The sequence below is a fragment of the Ostrea edulis genome, chromosome 4, assembly GCF_947568905.1.
Source record: "Ostrea edulis chromosome 4, xbOstEdul1.1, whole genome shotgun sequence".
Classification (NCBI taxonomy): Eukaryota; Metazoa; Mollusca; class Bivalvia; order Ostreida; family Ostreidae; genus Ostrea; species Ostrea edulis.
Genome location: NC_079167.1, coordinates 70,742,776 through 70,761,397, shown reverse-complemented (window position 1 = coordinate 70,761,397; position 18,622 = coordinate 70,742,776). Strand labels below are relative to the sequence as shown.

The following is an 18,622-nucleotide window of genomic DNA, read 5'->3' as shown; positions in this document are numbered from 1 at the left end:
GGTGGGTGGGTGGGGAATCATCATACTCTAACCCTACCTTCCTGTTCTTCTATCTCATACTGTCCATCATCACCCTCCGATCAAACAACGAAAAGGGATGACGTCACTTCAATAACACGTGATTTCACTTGTGATATTCCCGTATCACAAGCGGAATCACATTTCAAACTCAGTTCCTTTATGAAGTTATGGGTGTAAAAGTCTTGATCTAGGAATCCAATATCCAGTTCTAGTCTCAATATCATTGGTCCCCTTCCCAACACTTACTACACAAAAACTAACCTCCTTAAACCTGTATGTACTGAATATAGGCTGTACTATGAACAAACTCCATCTAGTTATTTCCAATTTATTTGAAAACTCAGTTCAACCCATTAGAGCACACATACAATTGTATAATAAAGCACAGTATAGCACTTTATATCACATAGTCATGTCCCTGTGTAATGTCATAAACACACCCCACCCCCACCCCCGATCCATCAAACCTCCTGTCGCTACAACTTATTCCCTGAAAATGCTGATTGAGACTATCGTACTGTACACATTCCTGAAACTTCTCCTGTATCATTCCTGCATCCTTCACACTTACTGCTAATCTCCCTGCTACAAAATCTGACTCTACTAAAGCTGGCAGCCTACTGTAATACTCAGCACTTCCTTCCCCAAACCATCCAATATGTCTCATTATCTGCCCTATATCATTCACTGAACATAGCCAAAGTCATTGCACAACCTGCCCGGAAACTGTGTGGAGTCTCCCCCTCATCCATACCCATATTTCTTAATTATACCCATAACCTATCATACACCACTGAATATGTTACAGGCTGATCCAAGACCCGAGCGTCCTCCCCAACAATCCTAAAGAGATAGCCATAAGAGAGATCAACACCCAGATCCCTACACCCCGACACAAACTGTTGTAACCCTAGTACAGGACAGATATCCTCCTCAGCACACCTCTGAACAACAAACATGTTACTCATTCTTATAGCTCCTCTAAGTGTCTTCCCAAATTCCCAAAAGTGTGATTAAACACAAAACCTGAATATTCTCTGAGCCACTTAACCTCGTGGGTAACCAAATTTGCAAGATATCTGCTCTATCCCAAGCAAAAAACTGTAACTTAAACCAAGCCTGGTCTCGTAACAAGATATATGTTTTCTTAACTGATATAAAACCCAAACTTAGTCGATTCCTACTATAACCCGCGATGGCCCTAACCTTAGTTATAAAAATAGGTCTAGTCTGCTTAGGTAACAAGTGAGCCTTTGCCTGTTCGTCTTGTACTAGTTTAAAGTATGCCTTCACCATAGGTGATGCGGCTGGATTCCCTGAGCAAAGAGCCCCATTCCAAGATCTTCCAAATCGCATATTATCAAATATATTCAACAATCTATTGATTATCAACGATACAGTGCCCGAGGCCAGACGGACTGGACAACTACACTCAAATACTCCTTTGTTTCCGAGAAAATGACATTCTATCCTATAAACCTGACTCTTACTACTCTGATCCTTCCATACCAAAAATCTTCTGATGTCATCAGGAGTACAACTTCCAATCCCCTAACCCGACACCCTTGCTATAAACTCAGTGATATCCCTTCGTAAACACTCTTTTCTTTCAGAATCCAGTAATGACGACCTCCTAGCATCTAACTCCTTCAGCCTGTCATCCAAGACTTGAACATCAACAGATATATCTTGTCCCTGAAAAAGATCAAACACGTTTCTTCCTTTAAAAATGTAAGTATGTAAGCAACCAATGTCCATTTCAACCCCCTGTTATCAAGGGCGTACTCTTTCTTTGTAGGAACCCGAATAATTCCTTTCTACCCCTGGCAACCCAACACAACACTAGCTATCTTGCACCTCTCAATCAGAGGCCACCATACGGGCACCGGCTGTATACGCGGAAGAACACGGGTAAAAACAGGAACTTGTTCCTTCAACAATGACAACACCGGAAATATCATACCGAATGGAGGAAACACATAAGAATTAGTCTCCTGTGCAAGATCCTAAGCAAACACATCAACACCTGCAATAAAAGGCATCGGACAAGGTGTAAAGTGCCACAACAACTCACCCTCCTGGCCCTTCATTACATTAGAATCAGATGTCATCAAATCAATTGTATGGGGACCAATTGCGTTTTCAACCAAGTCTCAATCCTACCTATCCAACATAGAGTCCGCATAATTAATACCTCTTGAAGGTGCATCAACCACATTCAACTTTGAGGGAACATACTGCAAACTCAACTCAAAATTTAGTTGTAAAGTCAAAGAAAAAATACTCTTTGTAATACAATTTAACGCACTATCTTTACCCCCTTGATTCTGCCAAACCCCAAGTACAACCATATTATCTGTTTACACATGCACTCTCAGCTATACTCTGGCCAAGAGCCAACAATACTTTATAAACAGCATCAGCCTCTTTCAAATGAATATATCTTTAATCATTCCCTTCCCAAAAATCACTAACCTCAAATCTATTCCCATTCTGTTCTACAACTGCTCCATAATTGTCTAAGGATGCATCAGAGGATAAGACAACCTGCCTATGACTCTCCCTCCTCCACCGACAACGTCCCTCCCAGGAATCCAGAAAACGCCAATACTCTAATTCCTTCCGCAGCTCATCAGTCAAACACACAAGATTACTACCCTTCACAGTCCTAGAGATGACCAAGTTAATCTCCCTACAAAACAATTTACAGCCCGGATCTGCCAAGCTCATAGATATACACTTGCTAGCAAATCGCTGAAGTGTCCTTACAGTGACTTCCCTTGAACTCACAATATTCTTTCTGGCAAAATATAAGCCTGCCTGCAAGAATCTACTGAAAAACCTAGAAACTTGGCACATGTTGATGGGACAAAAGAACACTTCTTTAGCGACAAAGTATAACATAACCTTGTCAACACCTCTAAAACATATGAAACCCTATAACCCTCTACCAATGGGTCGACTGCTCCCGAAACATTTGTAATTCCTAAGCAATCATCGATGTACTGAACTGTTACTAATGACAGGCTCCGAAGATAAGACGTCACTACCATGCCAATGGTCTGATAAATATAAGGTGATGCCTTAAACTCAAAAGGGATCACTGTATAAACCCTAACATAACCACCATATTGCAGCCCAAAATATTCCTGAGAATGATGCGATAATCGTATATGATCATATCCAGATTTCTCATCAGTTGTTACCAACAACGCTTTATCTCCAACCAGTCTATGAACATCCCTTAAAGTCTCAAGCTGAAAAGGGAGATCCCTCACCCAGAGATTTAGATATCTATCATCATGACACAGTCTCGGTTTGGTTGGTTCAATTGTTAAAGGCATAATAATATGGGGCATCTCACCTACCCAGAACTCTTATTGCACCCGATTCAACTTTCTCATACAAAACCTTAGATATAAAAAAATCATACATTTTACATATAGGAGAGTTGGGGAAGGCAGCACTCAGGGACATTTAGAATCATATGGCTTTCCACGAAAATTTCCTTTAAAGTGAGTGAAAAACTCTCTTACATCTACTCTCTCTGTAAGCCACTTCCTCACACTCAACAATTTGTGTTAATTCACTCCACTCCTCTCCAACACATACTCCCAGGCAGAAACATTTTCAACCAACTGTCCTGCAAAGAATGCATCTAGACTATACACTGGCAACTGGTCCAAATCAAAAGTAGACCCTGCGATCACAGATCACAGACTCTGCACTAACATGGTGGGTTACAAGAGAATGAGTCCCACCACTGATTGTCACCCATTTTCCGTCTTCACGAGGAATTATCCCCATAGGATTAAATCCTGTTGTTTTCCCAAGCTCAACTTTATCACCGCTAGTCAACAATTAAGCTCTGTTGTTTTCCTGTAAACCAAATGTACATTCCGTTTTAACCTTCTATAGAGTGACAATATATAACAACCCTCAACTATCATTACATCATTTAATGTAAAGAAAAGACATCCAACGTTTAGATCTTGTTACAGTAATAGTACCAGCACATACAAACCAAAACAATAGCAATTTATTAAGGCATTTCTATTGAACACCAGTACACATGTTCAATGTACTTCACATAGCCCCTATCATATGTATCCAAAACCAGATATTTCCTCCTATCAGCCTTCATCAGCTTTTACCAAATGTTGTGTCGAGTCACAAAAATGACAAGCTAACCTACCGGCATATCGCTTTCCCATACCTCCTGAAGCTTTGTATGCCCGTGGCTTTCCATAAACACCAAAATTATGAAATGGCTGAAATGAATATTGTTGAAACCCTGGTGCAATGAAAAAAGGTGTTGAATACATGAGATACAATCCTGCCAAAGGGGAATTTGAATACCTAGACTCTTGGTCTGGTTCTCCCTCACTCTTACCCTTCACACTCTCACCCTTGGACCCCAAATTACAGCCTTCCTTGATACACTTATTCACTGCCTTCGAATCAAGATCAGCTCCCTGCACCCCCCCCCCCACGAACAGTAAGACATAAATTTGCAATGTTCATTTTTCCCTGCAAGCGGCCACATTGCCTATACAACACCTCAAATATTTCGATATACTTATCCCCCAACTTTCTAGACAGGCGAGCTAATTCATCGAGAGTAATCAAAATTAACGACTCGCTTGGGTCTTGCTGGGCAGCTAAAGCTTTAACTCTCTCCTTCAAAACGTCTTCCTACTCAAGTTTGTCCAAAACCAACAGCCTTCTCTCCATATCATCCATCTTCTTCCTTTTAACTTGGATATAGTCACCCTGAAAGTGTGTGTATAATACTACACATATATAATATTTACAATTCTTATTTCCCCTTCAAAAAGCAAAGTTTATAACAAAAGGACTTTCATTCCATTTGAATCCACATAAACAGAGTAACGTATCAAATACATAATAGTGCTATACCCCAATAGTATCGCCTCCAATATCAGCAGTTGCTGATTTCACACGTACTAGAGCCTGTAACTGCCTGTGTGCCTTCATCCTGCAAGATCTGCTCTTTACACTGCCCCTTCTCATTTGCTGCCAGTATGCAGTAGTGCAACAGCAACTTTGCAGCATCCAGATCTTGAATATCTTTCCCTGTAACACAACCTCATACAATACACGTACAGTAACAATAGTGTAGTCGAGTTAGGTGTCCGTAAATGGATGGGTCGTGCGTTACAGTAGTGAATTATGACTTTGCGCACGAGCGGGTTTCCCAAACTGAGACACTCACTCGAAGTCAAACCATGTAACCATTCAGACGTGTTGTATTTGTTTAAGTTTTGTCCAACATGCCTGTGTTGAACATCTGCTATATATATGTATGTATGCTTTGTTTAATAATCAAATGTCATGCTACTATTTACTGAATAGTAGTTACATTTTATATACCCTCGCTTTTGTAATTGCTTGACATTAACACAGCAAGAATGTCAACGATACAAATAAACCATGATCAACCCATTTCCACCATTAAGTTCTCAGCTTTAGGCCATTAGTTGCTTTTCTCATTAACATCTTGCTCATATATCCTTTTCTCATTGTTAAAGCAGTTAATTGATATCAGCAAAGTTCCCTGTATTTCATCATAATTACGTTTTAATAGATATATGTATCTATTAGCAGTGATCAGCCAATAACATACTGTCGTGACCAAACGTGCTTGCATTTACATGTTTAACACATATGAAAAACAATTATCTAAGCAACAAAATGGACAATCACCATAAGATGCACATGGTATAGACAAAATACGTAATAATTACTGATAAAACCAACCTGCTAACTCCAATAGTTCATCCATAGGATCCCCTGTTAGATCCGCCACCGCTTTCGATATGTCTTTCAATTGTATCGTCTCCATGCGCCTTCCCACAGCAACACTTGCTAGCTCCTTCACATTTTCCAGAAGTCCGTCTTTTACTTTCCTTTATACCGGCAGCAAAGAAAGCCCCTTTAAGCTGTGTCTCTTTTTCAACGTGACTGGCTGAACCATCTAAAATGTAAACCAAACTGTGTGTATAATGACGTATACTCGACATGAATCTACTCTTTCGGACATTTAGGGAATTTCGCAAAATTATTATCTAGTTTAAAAACCAATACCAACAAACTTCAAATTACTCTTCACATATAGTAATTATCACTTGCAATTCCCATCAAAATTCTTCAAGAAATACGTTTACCGAAAATCACATTATCTACATGTAGTCATACATTCGTATAAATGCCGCTCCACGGCATCTCATGTCGGCATGATGTCGGCCCATGCCCACTTCCTCGACATAAAACCATCTATATCACTTTCTATTTTGTATTGCTTGTAAGCGTTATGAGATTGATCACTGTTCGTTATCTTCACTTTGCATTTAACCATCGAGTTTGTATCTCTGCTGGTGGACGGTCTGTCCCCGAGGATACTTGTCGCTCGATATATGTTCCTTCATGAATATACACAATAACGAAACAATACTGGCTGACACGTCGCCCAGTATAAAAAGGTGTCACTCTGTGGAGTCTGTAAGGGACACAGGCTCCTACAGATCGGTTGGTGTCCCTCGGATTATCCTTCGAGATATCAAATATTTGTCGTATGTACAATCGTCAGATTGTCAGCTTTGGTACAGAAACCAAAATTCTTATACCCAAATTAAAGACTGTTATGTTCCTTTAAGAGATATATTTGATAATTCCTTTTCAGACCTCATGTGGTCAACCTCAAAATGTTCTGCAAAAAATTGCAAAACTTGTGATATACTGATCACAAAAAATTCATTTAGTAGTAATTCAACTGGACGTAGTTTCTGTACCAAAACGTTTGATAATCTGACTTGTAAATCTTCTAACGTTGTCTACGCCATTGAGTGTAACCTGTTTGGCTTAATTTATGTGGGAGAAACCAAGGGTTCACTTAATAAAAGAATATCGGGGCACAGATTTCAAATTAATAATGGTGGTAACCAACTTCTTTACAAGCATTTTAATGCACCGGACCACTCCATCTTGTCCATGAGGGTAAGGATTTTAGTAAAAAAATTACCATCACACAAACAATCCTACATTAAGCACCCCCTTTCGTAGACAACGAGAAGATCACTGGATCAGGACCCTAGGCACTGCATTTCCATATGGATGCAATGATAATGTATATGATGTGGGAAATTTGACTAGTCCACAAGGAAATAACGTTAATGTAATGGGACTCTTTCCCAATACCCAAAGACGAAAACGCAGTCACGGACATCATTCATATAAAAGACCAAGTATAAATGATGTCACGTTTGATTCACTTTTGCCTCACGTCGACAGACAATTGGGTCCACATCATATTCGTACAAAACTTTACTCTATTCCATTGAGGGTTTTACATACGTTATTTGAAGAAGCTATGCTAGTCTATACTTGGATTTTTCAACACCTGAATATAGACTGAACTCTATGATTATGGATGTTGCCTACCACAGGCTCTATAAACCAGCACGGACCATGGATGATATTCCTTCCAAATCATGCCGTCAGTTCCTTAAGCTTAAATTTACAAACAAAGGAATAGATGCCGTCAACATAAGCAACATTCTTCGTCATAAAAGGGTTCAGTCGTGTATTCCTACTTATTTCAAGTTCAAGTCTACACCCTGTATTTCCTACAGCTATACTTCTACTATTGCATTCAAACTTTTTAATTATAAACAAACTTTGCAGTGCTTAGATATAGACCATCTTATACGTAATCCACCAACATGTTCTTGTTCTTCATCTTCTTTCAACTACACTCCAGATGGACATGTCATTACTTGTGATGTTGATATAGTTGAAAATGAGGACCTCAAATCACTTATTCTTAAAGGTCCTAAATACAGAGAACCTCGGTCTTTTAATTGGCGACAGAACTTCATCTCTATTATGAGTTCTGTCGAAGATTATGCCAGACGATGGGCTAAATATGAAAAACAAGAACTTGATACACTGTCAGAATTGGTTAAACGCATAAGAGGGATATTAAAATCCCGCATTAGACACATGAAAACCAAAGTACGTACCATCTATCCTTCTGTGTTTAGTAAACCAGAAGTGATAAAAGAATTAGATAGGTTACATGAGGAATATGTTTTGGTTCCAGCTGACAAAGCTAGTAACAACATTGTCTTTGTTTGTAAGGCTAATTATTACAACTGTATTTTAAACGAACTTGGCATTAATTCCACTTTTGGTAATCATACTTATACTCCAACTGCCCTTTCAAAAGACGAAATTCTTCAAAACCATGCTTCAGTTTTAGACACATTTAATATTCCAATCAATGGGTCGAATGAATATGAGTTACCGTACCTATACTGGATTCCTAAACTACATAAAAACCCTTACAAACAAAGATACATTGCTGGATCTAGTAAGTGCTCTACCAAGCCCCTATCTTTGCTCCTCACGAAAATGTTAACAGCTGTGAAGGAGATACTTCAAACTTACTGTGCGACTACATATGCCAGAAGTGGTGTTAATCAAATATGGATTCTAAAAAATTCTAAAGAACTTTTAGTAAACTTGAAATCACAGAATTTCCCCCAAATCAATAACATTAAAACCTATGACTTTTCAACACTATACACGACCATTCCTCACGATAAATTAAAGACTAGACTTTTTGACATCATAGACAGTTGCTTCTTCAACAAAAACGGAAAACGGAAATATTCATATCTAGTGATCAGTCATTCAAAAACTTACTTTGTTAAACACCACTTTGATTCCACGCACAAGTACTCTGATGTTGAAATAAAAAATATGCTAGAGTTCCTCATTGACAATATCTTCGTGGTCTTTGGTGATCAGGTCTTCCAACAGTCTGTTGGAATTCCCATGGGCATGAATTGTGCTCCTTTGTTAGCTGACCTGTTTTTATATTCATATGAAGCAGAATTTATTCAAAAACTTCTACGTGAGAAGAAAAAATCTCTCGCAGTGACCTTCAATTCGACTTTTAGATATATCGATGACGTTTTGTCTATTAACAATGATAGCTTTCATTCATATGTCGATTTGATATATCCCTGTGAGCTCGAAATAAAGGACACCACAGAGTCGTCCACTTCTGCTCATACTTAGATATTTTATTGAAAGTAGACATTAACGGCAAACTGACAACTCAACTGTATGACAAACGGGATGATTTCAGCTTCTCCATCGTCAACTTCCCACATTTATGTAGCAATATTCCATTATCACCTGCATATGGTGTTTATATATCTCAACTGATTCGATATGCAAGAGCTTGTTCTGGGTATAGTCAGTTTTTAAATGGAGGTAAGCTACTGACAAACAAGTTGATGGTACAGGGATTTCAACAGTCTCGATTGAAGTCAGCATTTCGCAAATTCTATGGTCGTTATAACGATCTAGTTCGTCAATACAACCTCGCATTGGGTCAAATGCTGTTTGACGTGTTTCATACCGATTGTTAAGCCGTTCTTGGCACACTGATTAGACTGCGGATAACTCCGTTTACCTGATCAGGATATGCACACGGCGGGTGTGACCGGTCAACAGGGGATGCTTACTCCTCCTAGGCACCTGATCCCACCTCTGGTGTGTCCAGGGTTCCGTGTTTGCCCAACTATCTGTTTTGTATTGCTTGTAAGAGTTATGAGATTGACCACTGTTCGTTATCTTCACTTTGCATCCAACAGTCACAATTACTAAAATAACCCTTCAAGATATCCAACAATCTTGAGAACCATAAATGTATTCAATACAAGCCTCCACCAGCTCAAAATATAAATTAAATTACCTTCCACTCGATATGACGTCTGCACAGATTTCGATCAAACAACGAAAAGGGATGACGTCACTTCGGTAACACGTGATTTCACTTGTGATACAAGCATGCTGCATTGTGTTGGAGGAGACGTTGAAGACTAGTTGTGTCGTGGGAACGGTGGAATGCGACTCGGCTCCATTTCACTATCAAGTAAAACGCTTAACACCTCTTCATCTAAATCGCCTTCGTTGTGGTCCATATCACGCAGTTCAATTTCATTAATATCTCCGAGATCAAAAGTCGCGGTTTTCTCCGTCATGTTATAGAACTCATAAAGCAGACGATACATTCTGTGAACTGGTGTATATCTGTATCATGAAAGGTGAAGATAACGAACAGTTATCACTCTCATACATGTAACTCCTATAAGCAATGCAAAATAGATAGTTGGGCAAACACGGACTCCTGGACACACCAGAGGTCTATCTATGTTGTTTCTTTGTATTAATGTTCTATTTCATTCATTTGTTTGGTTGTAATTATATTTGGTAGCAATGATAAAAAAATCAAATGAATTAATTTCGTTTTCAATGATTTTGTGGAAATTCACGTTCTATAAATAGAGTTAAAATTAGAACGGGAAGACACATTCCCGAGAAAAGTAATCCCACGTACTTAGTGTAGATGGAAACTCCCAGACGATTTTTTATTATTAGAAAATCAAACGAATTGTTCCTCCAATTAGCATTGTGTTTAAGTCATCACTTTAATCATATGATTATTGCCAAAATTAAGAATTATATTGGGGAGAAAAGACACACAGTTGTTATTTTTTAATTGCGATTGGGGCCTTTGAACTACCCCAAATATACACAACTGAAAAGCACCAATTAAACAAGAAGCCCACATGCCTTATAGGTCACCTGAGTATTTGTTAAAAGTATCACTAGTTGTAAAGGTTACACAATCTATAAAAAAGAATTCCTGTAGTGAATATATAAGTTAAATTCTAGTATTCATTAAGAGTATAAACACAAGATGTGTTCTTAAAAACTTAAATGTCCTCGATAGTGACTATACTGAAGAAAGGCTTTACATGATGTAATATATGTTACACCATACCTTGAAATGACTAATTTGGATCTATCCTAGAGTTAAAACCCCGGAGTTATGAAATTAACAATTTTGGTAAATCCTTTTTTTGCTTTCCCTAATAAAATACTAGTATTCGTTTCATTTTCATACTGTGTCAGCAAACTTAAGAGACTTCTTTCAAATGGTGAAGACAATAATCCGTATAATGAGTTTTGCTCCGCCTTGGAATCACGTATAATTTGTCTATAGAGAATCTGACCAAGTCGGTGTATTGCCTTTTGATCCATATTTTGGGTCAAATGATGTCTGACTGTTTCATACCGATTTTTAGGCCGTTCTTGGCACGCAATTTTTTTTACTAAGGTTAATTTCATTTACCTGATCAGGAAATAGGGCTCACTGTGGGTGTGACCGGTCGACAGGGGATGCTTACTCCTCCTAGGCACCTCATCCCACCTCTGGTGTGTCCAGGGGTCCGTGTTTGCCCAACTATCTATAATGTAGTGCTAATAGGAGTTATGAGATTTATCACTGTTCGTTATTTTCACCTTTCATCGAGATGTATATCGGTCCATTGTTCATTTCACACACTGCATATTTTTATTTGCATACATAGTTTGATTTCTTAGTCACCCCATTTTAAAGTAATAGTAAAAAACTGTTAATGTTCGAAGTCCTGAATTGAAGAATACATACGTGTAGTGAACCAGTCTTTGCTACGATTAAGGATTTTGAGATTTGGCCAAAAGTACCCCAAATCCATTTTTCTGGCTTTTCAAGAATTTTAATGCAAGTGTCAAGTGAACTCCGGATTGATTATTGTGCATGCAATACTTATTTATTCATATCTTTCTGAAATCATTTACATATTTTGAAATGTGCATACAATATACATCCAAACAGATGTACAGTGTTTATGTAAGAAAGGTGAAAATAGCTAACAACCATCAATCTCACAACTCCTATAAGTAATACAAAATAGAGCGTGGGTCTGCAAAAGGCCTAGTTGACTACGGATTACTCCGTTTACCTAATGAATATACAGGGCTCACGGCGGGTGTGACCGGTTGACTGGGAATACTTACTCCTCCTAGGCACCTAGTCCCACCTCTGGTATATCCATGGGTCCGTGTTTGCCCAACTCCCTGTATTGGATTGCTTATTGGAGTTATGAGATTGATCACTGTTCGTTATTTTCGCCTTAATTTTGTGGCAGTAGGCATAGATATGTTTGGTCCTCGCCAAGTGTCTCATACAATATCTGATCTGTAGATTCAAGTGTGCTCACCATACCTTCACAAACATTTGCATGAGTTTCACTGACATTCCCGATCGATCCTTTCCTTCTCTTTTTTTGACACTCCTTTTCTCCCATGCCTTGAAAAAATTATATCAAATTATATCAAATCCAACCATCCACAAGCTATTTGTACCTAGATTAAAGGTGAAGATAAGACAATGATCAATCTCATAACTCCTATAACTAATACAAAATAAAGAGTAGGCAAACACGGACCCTTGAACATACCAGAGATGGGAGCAGGTGCCTGGGAAGAGTAAGCATCCCCTATCGATAGGTCACACCCGCCGTGAGCCCTATATATATGTGCGTGTGTGTCTTGATCAGATAAACTGAACAATCCGTAGTCAAAATCGGTGTGCTAATCACGGCATAGAGATAATACGGAAAAGAACAAAACTAGACCAAGACGATGCTTTAGTCCGTGGTGAAAATGAGAATAAATCGTAAATACTGAGGAAAATCAAAACGCGTTTACACAGTTTTAATGTCCTATTCCAGTTCCGGTTCGAAACAGTGACATTAGGGAAATAAAATCAGTCTGAATCAATATTGCAGAAATACATTTTAGCATATTCTTGTAGAAAAAGGGGGGGGGATAAAATTATGTTAAAAAATGAAACATTTAGTGTAATATTTTTCAGTTGTATCTTCCTGACAACGATATTGTTAGAGGTGCGTTACATACTTCACGACAGTTGGTTATTTCTTGATAGAATATTTACTGGATCCTTCAATACGTCTCTGCTTGTAAGGATTGGTTTGTGTAGTGTCACAATATTACTGTAGGCTTCACATTCAGCCCATTGAAAGATCAAGGCTCTTATGAAGTTCAAACTTTTTAAAATAAATGACTTCAGGTCATCATTTTCAGCTATATTGACATCACCAGTAGTGGTTGTATAGCTGGATTTATAGTTGAAAGAAGAATAACTTGTAGTGTAAAGTGACAAACATTACTGGATTCATGACATTATGAACAGTATATCTGCATTGATTTATGTATCCTACATGCTAATGTGTTAAAATATCGTTTGTAGAATGCAAAATAATAGATGCATTAGGATTGTCCTTAGTACAAGTACATGTATTTTCATAATGAAGTCGATAGTTGATATGTTACGTAGTCAACAAATTCATACAGTCACCAATCATTTCCTTATTATGTTATTCCAAATAAAGTGTTGATCTTGTTTACATGTATATTCTAATACAAGCATCAAATTTTTCCTGGTTTGAGTGATGAAAATGTACACACCGATATAAAAGAGAGAAAATTAGCATATGAAAAAGCTGAATGGAAGGTACTTGTTACATAACAATGGATATGCTGATTGTCGTGTTAGTCTGTTTGGCTCTGACAGAAGGTTTGTACAGATTACATAGTGAAATCTGAAATATATTTTCCTAGAATAAAATTTTTGCACAGAATATTAACAAACTTTAAAATTCAAACGTTTAGGTGTTCGTTCGTTTGTGGGGTATAATGTTTCACAAAGCTCTGAATATACCCTCCAAAACGGAGCCCACAATGCTATAGACGACGACATGACATTTTGTGCAATAACGAAGAAAGGTGTAGGAGAATATTGGAAAATTCAGTTTAACCAATCCGTAACCGTAGCTGGTGTCAGTCTTAGGCTAAACGGAGGTTAGTAATAACTACAATTAATGTGTTTGTTTCAGTGACTAATCAACTGATTCAATTATTGATTTCAATTATCAAACATTTATTTATTTATTTTGTAGGCAATTATGCAATACAAGTACAGAATCACTCAAGTGAATATTCTTCTCAACACGTCTGTTCAGATGTACGACTACCTTTTACGTTTGTAATTTTCAACCAAACTATCAATTGTGATCGACCCTTGTATGGAGATGTCATCATTATCAATAGGACAACTTATGGAGCTTTGGAATTATGTGAATGCAAACTCAAAGGTATAGTTGTGGGAGATAATTAACTTTCTATTGAATTGAATTGTATATTAGTCATACATAGTTCGACAAATATATGTTAGCTTGTATGAAAGTACAAATCGGGAATTGGAATGCTTTCTGTCGTTATTCGAATTCCTTCAATGAGATTGTTATTTGGGGTCTTGAATACTTTCAGCGAATGTTTAGCTTGGGTATTTTAAAACCTTAAAACAGTTTAATGCAGTACATACAGTACTGGACAGAAAACGTACTGAGAACGTCATTCTTTGCTGATAATTACTGTTAATGTGCTGTTGGTTTTGATGATTACTGATGGGCTTGGTGCTGATAACATCTGTTGGTACTGGGAATATCTGGTATTCAATTTGTTTGTACTTCGATGTGTTTCAAAACAAATATTTTTAAAACAATTTTTCGTGATGTACATATTGTTTGTCATCTAATCGAGAGAAATACAACATCAAACACAAAAATGTACATGGAAGAATCCAGCTTTTTAATTTGTTTACTTGATTATACTTCTTGAATTTCTGTGTATAAGAATTATTACAACTTTCTTTTTATTTGAGGAAAACAATTGAGAGATTCGTGTTTAATTTTTGATTGTTATTAGTTTACCAAATACATACGTTAGATCATCCAGACTGGTGTCATTGAATATGTAACAAATATAAGGCACACTTATGAATGTTGTATCAAGATTTATATATGTAGATAGAGATTGACATCCTATAACAAAATAAACACCAATCTGCAGTTTGGCCATGTCTCATTCTTCTATAGTGTTTTTCATCAAAAATTGTTTTAACACCACTTTTATCATGTCAATTTTGGTCCCCGTCCGCGGCCCATCTTCACATGTTGCATGAGATCAACGGCCACAGACTGTATCGTCACTTTTTACTGCAGAATGTACCGACAGTAATTTCCTGAGCTCTAATCGGTGAATATCACAACTCACAGTACAAACTATGTTAAATATCAAAGTTTCTCAATATCCACAGAAATTATTAGTACCATCAACACAGTAACACATTATCAGCATTTATCAGTGAAAAATGCCTGTCCATCAGTTAGTGAGTGAATGATAGATTGTATATGAATATCTTAAATATGTGTATAATGCAATGTATTTCACTGTCTTTAATGTGTCTGTAATTCAGGTTATCTGAATGATTTTAGTTTGTGAATTAAACACTCTGGGGATTCCTTGTACAAAGTGTACTCCAGAGAGCACCTGTCAATCTTGTGACGGGTCACACTATGGTGTCTGGTGTGAACATGAATGCTCTCCTCGATGTGTACCTGGGTCATGTGATGAGTTGGACGGTACATGTGAATGCCAGGATGGATATAGAGGCAGTAAATGTCAAATTACAGGTCAGTTACACATACATTATAGATACAGTATATCACAGGTCAGTTATACATACATTATAGATACAGTATATCAATGATCAGTTACACATACATTATAAATACAGTATATCACATATATTATATATACAGTATAGCACAGGTCAGTTACACATACATTATAGATACAGTATATCACAGGTCAGTTACATATACGTTATAGATACAGTATATCACAGGTCAGTTACACATACATTATATATACAGTATATCACAGGTCAGTTACATATACATTATACATACAGTATATCATAGATCAGTTACATATATATTATTATAGATAGAGTATATCACAGGTCAATTACACATATGTTATAGATACAGTATATCACAGGTCAGTTACACACATTATAAATACAGTATATCACAGGTCAGTTATACATACATTATAGATACAGTATATCACAGGTCAATTACACATACATTATAGATACAGTATATCACAGGTCAGTAACACATACATTATAGATACAGTATACCACATGTCAGTTACACATACATTATAGATACAGTATATCACAGGTCAGTTACATATACGTTATAGATACAGTATATCACAGGTCAGTTACACATACATTATATATACAGTATATCACAGGTCAGTTATACATACATTATAGATACAGTATATCACAGGTCAGTTACACACATTATAAATACAGTATATCACAGGTCAGTTACACACATATTATAGATACAGTATATCACAGGTCAGTTACACATATATTATAGATACAGTATATCACAGGTCAGTTACACATACATTATATATACAGTATATCACAGGTCAGTTACATATACAATATAGATACAGTATATCACAGGTCAGTTACATATACATTATACATACAGCATATCATAGATCAGTTACATATATATTATTATAGATAGAGTATATCACAGGTCAATTACACATATGTTATAGATACAGTATATCACAGGTCAGTTACACACATTATAAATACAGTATATCACAGGTCAGTTACATATATATTATAGATACAGTATATCACAGGTCAGTTACACATACATTATATATACAGTATATCACAGGTCAGTTATACATACATTATAGATACAGTATATCACAGGTCAGTTACACATACATTATAGATACAGTATATCACAGGTCAGTTACACATACATTATAGATACAGTATACCACATGTCAGTTACACATACATTATAGATACAGTATATCACAGGTCAGTTACATATACGTTATAGATACAGTATATCACAGGTCAGTTACACATACATTATATATACAGTATATCACAGGTCAGTTATACATACATTATAGATACAGTATATCACAGGTCAGTTACACACATTATAAATACAGTATATCACAGGTCAGTTACATATATATTATAGATACAGTATATCACAGGTCAGTTACACATATATTATAGATACAGTATATCACAGGTCAGTTACACATACATTATATATACAGTATATCACAGGTCAGTTCTACATACATTATAGATACAGTATATCACAGGTCAGTTATACATACATTATAGATACAGTATATCATAGGTCAGTTACACATACATTATAGATACAGTATACCATAGGTCAGTTACACATACATTATAGATACATTATATCATAGGTCAGTTACAAATACATTATAGATACAGTATATCATAGGTCAGATATACATACATTATAGATACAGTATATCATAGGTCAGTTACACATACATTATAGATACAGTATATCATAGGTCAGTTACACATACATTATAGATACAGTATATCATAGGTCAGTTACACATACATTATAGATACAGTATATCATAGGTCAGTTACACATACATTATAGATACAGTATATCATAGGTCAGTTACACATACATTATAGATACAGTATATCATAAGTCAGTAATACATACGTTATAGATACAGAATATCACAGGTCAGTTACACATACATTATAGATACAGTATATCACAGGTCAGTTACACATACATTATAGATACAGTATATCACAGGTCAGTTACACATACATTATAGATACAGTATACCACATGTCAGTTACACATACATTATAGATACAGTATATCACAGGTCAGTTACATATACGTTATAGATACAGTATATCACAGGTCAGTTACACATACATTATAGATACAGTATATCACAGGTCAGTTATACATACATTATAGATACAGTATATCACAGGTCAGTTACACACATTATAAATACAGTATATCACAGGTCAGTTACATATATATTATAGATACAGTATATCACAGGTCAGTTACACATATATTATAGATACAGTATATCACAGGTCAGTTACACATACATTATATATACAGTATATCACAGGTCAGTTATACATACATTATAGATACAGTATATCACAGGTCAGTTACACATACATTATAGATACAGTATATCATAGGTCAGTTACACATACATTATAGATACAGTATATCATAGGTCAGTTACACATACATTATAGATACAGTATATCATAGGTCAGTTACACATACATTATAGATACAGTATATCATAGGTCAGTTACACATACATTATAGATACAGTATATCATAAGTCAGTTACACATACATTATAGATACAGTATATCATAAGTCAGTAATACATACGTTATAGATACAGAATATCACAGGTCAGTTACACATACATTATAGATACAGTATATCACAGGTCAGTTACACATACATTATAGATACAGTATATCATAGGTCAGTTACACATACATTATAGATACAGTATATCATAGGTCAGTTACACATACATTATAGATACAGTATATCATAGGTCAGTTACACATACATTATATATACAGTATATCATAGGTGAGTTACACATACATTATAGGTACAGTAAATCATAAGTCAGTTATACATACGTTATAGATACAGAATATCACAGGTCAGTTACACATACATTATACATACAGTATATCACAGGTCAGTTACACATATATTATAGATACAGTATATCACAGGTCAGTTACACATACATTATAGATACAGTATATCACAGGTCAGTTACACATACAATATGGATACAGTATATCACATGTCAGTTATACATATATTATAGATAC

The 18,622-nt window shown here is 36.2% G+C and overlaps 1 protein-coding gene and 1 pseudogene across 1 annotated transcript in view; one reads left to right on the top strand and one right to left on the bottom strand.

Moving 5' to 3' along the window:
- Positions 1-418: 418 nt before the first annotated feature.
- On the bottom strand, positions 419-6,019 carry LOC125670757 (uncharacterized; annotated as a pseudogene).
- Positions 6,020-13,385: 7,366 nt separating this feature from the next.
- LOC125670753 (uncharacterized) overlaps positions 13,386-18,622 on the top strand; it is a 115,770-nt gene continuing 110,533 nt past the window's right edge. Inside the window, exons 1-4 of the mRNA XM_048906106.2 lie at positions 13,386-13,540; positions 13,636-13,824; positions 13,923-14,117; positions 15,300-15,497. Of these exons, the coding sequence (XP_048762063.2) occupies positions 13,471-13,540; positions 13,636-13,824; positions 13,923-14,117; positions 15,300-15,497 (652 nt within the window). The 5' untranslated portion in view covers positions 13,386-13,470. The remainder of the gene's footprint in view (positions 13,541-13,635; positions 13,825-13,922; positions 14,118-15,299; positions 15,498-18,622) is intronic.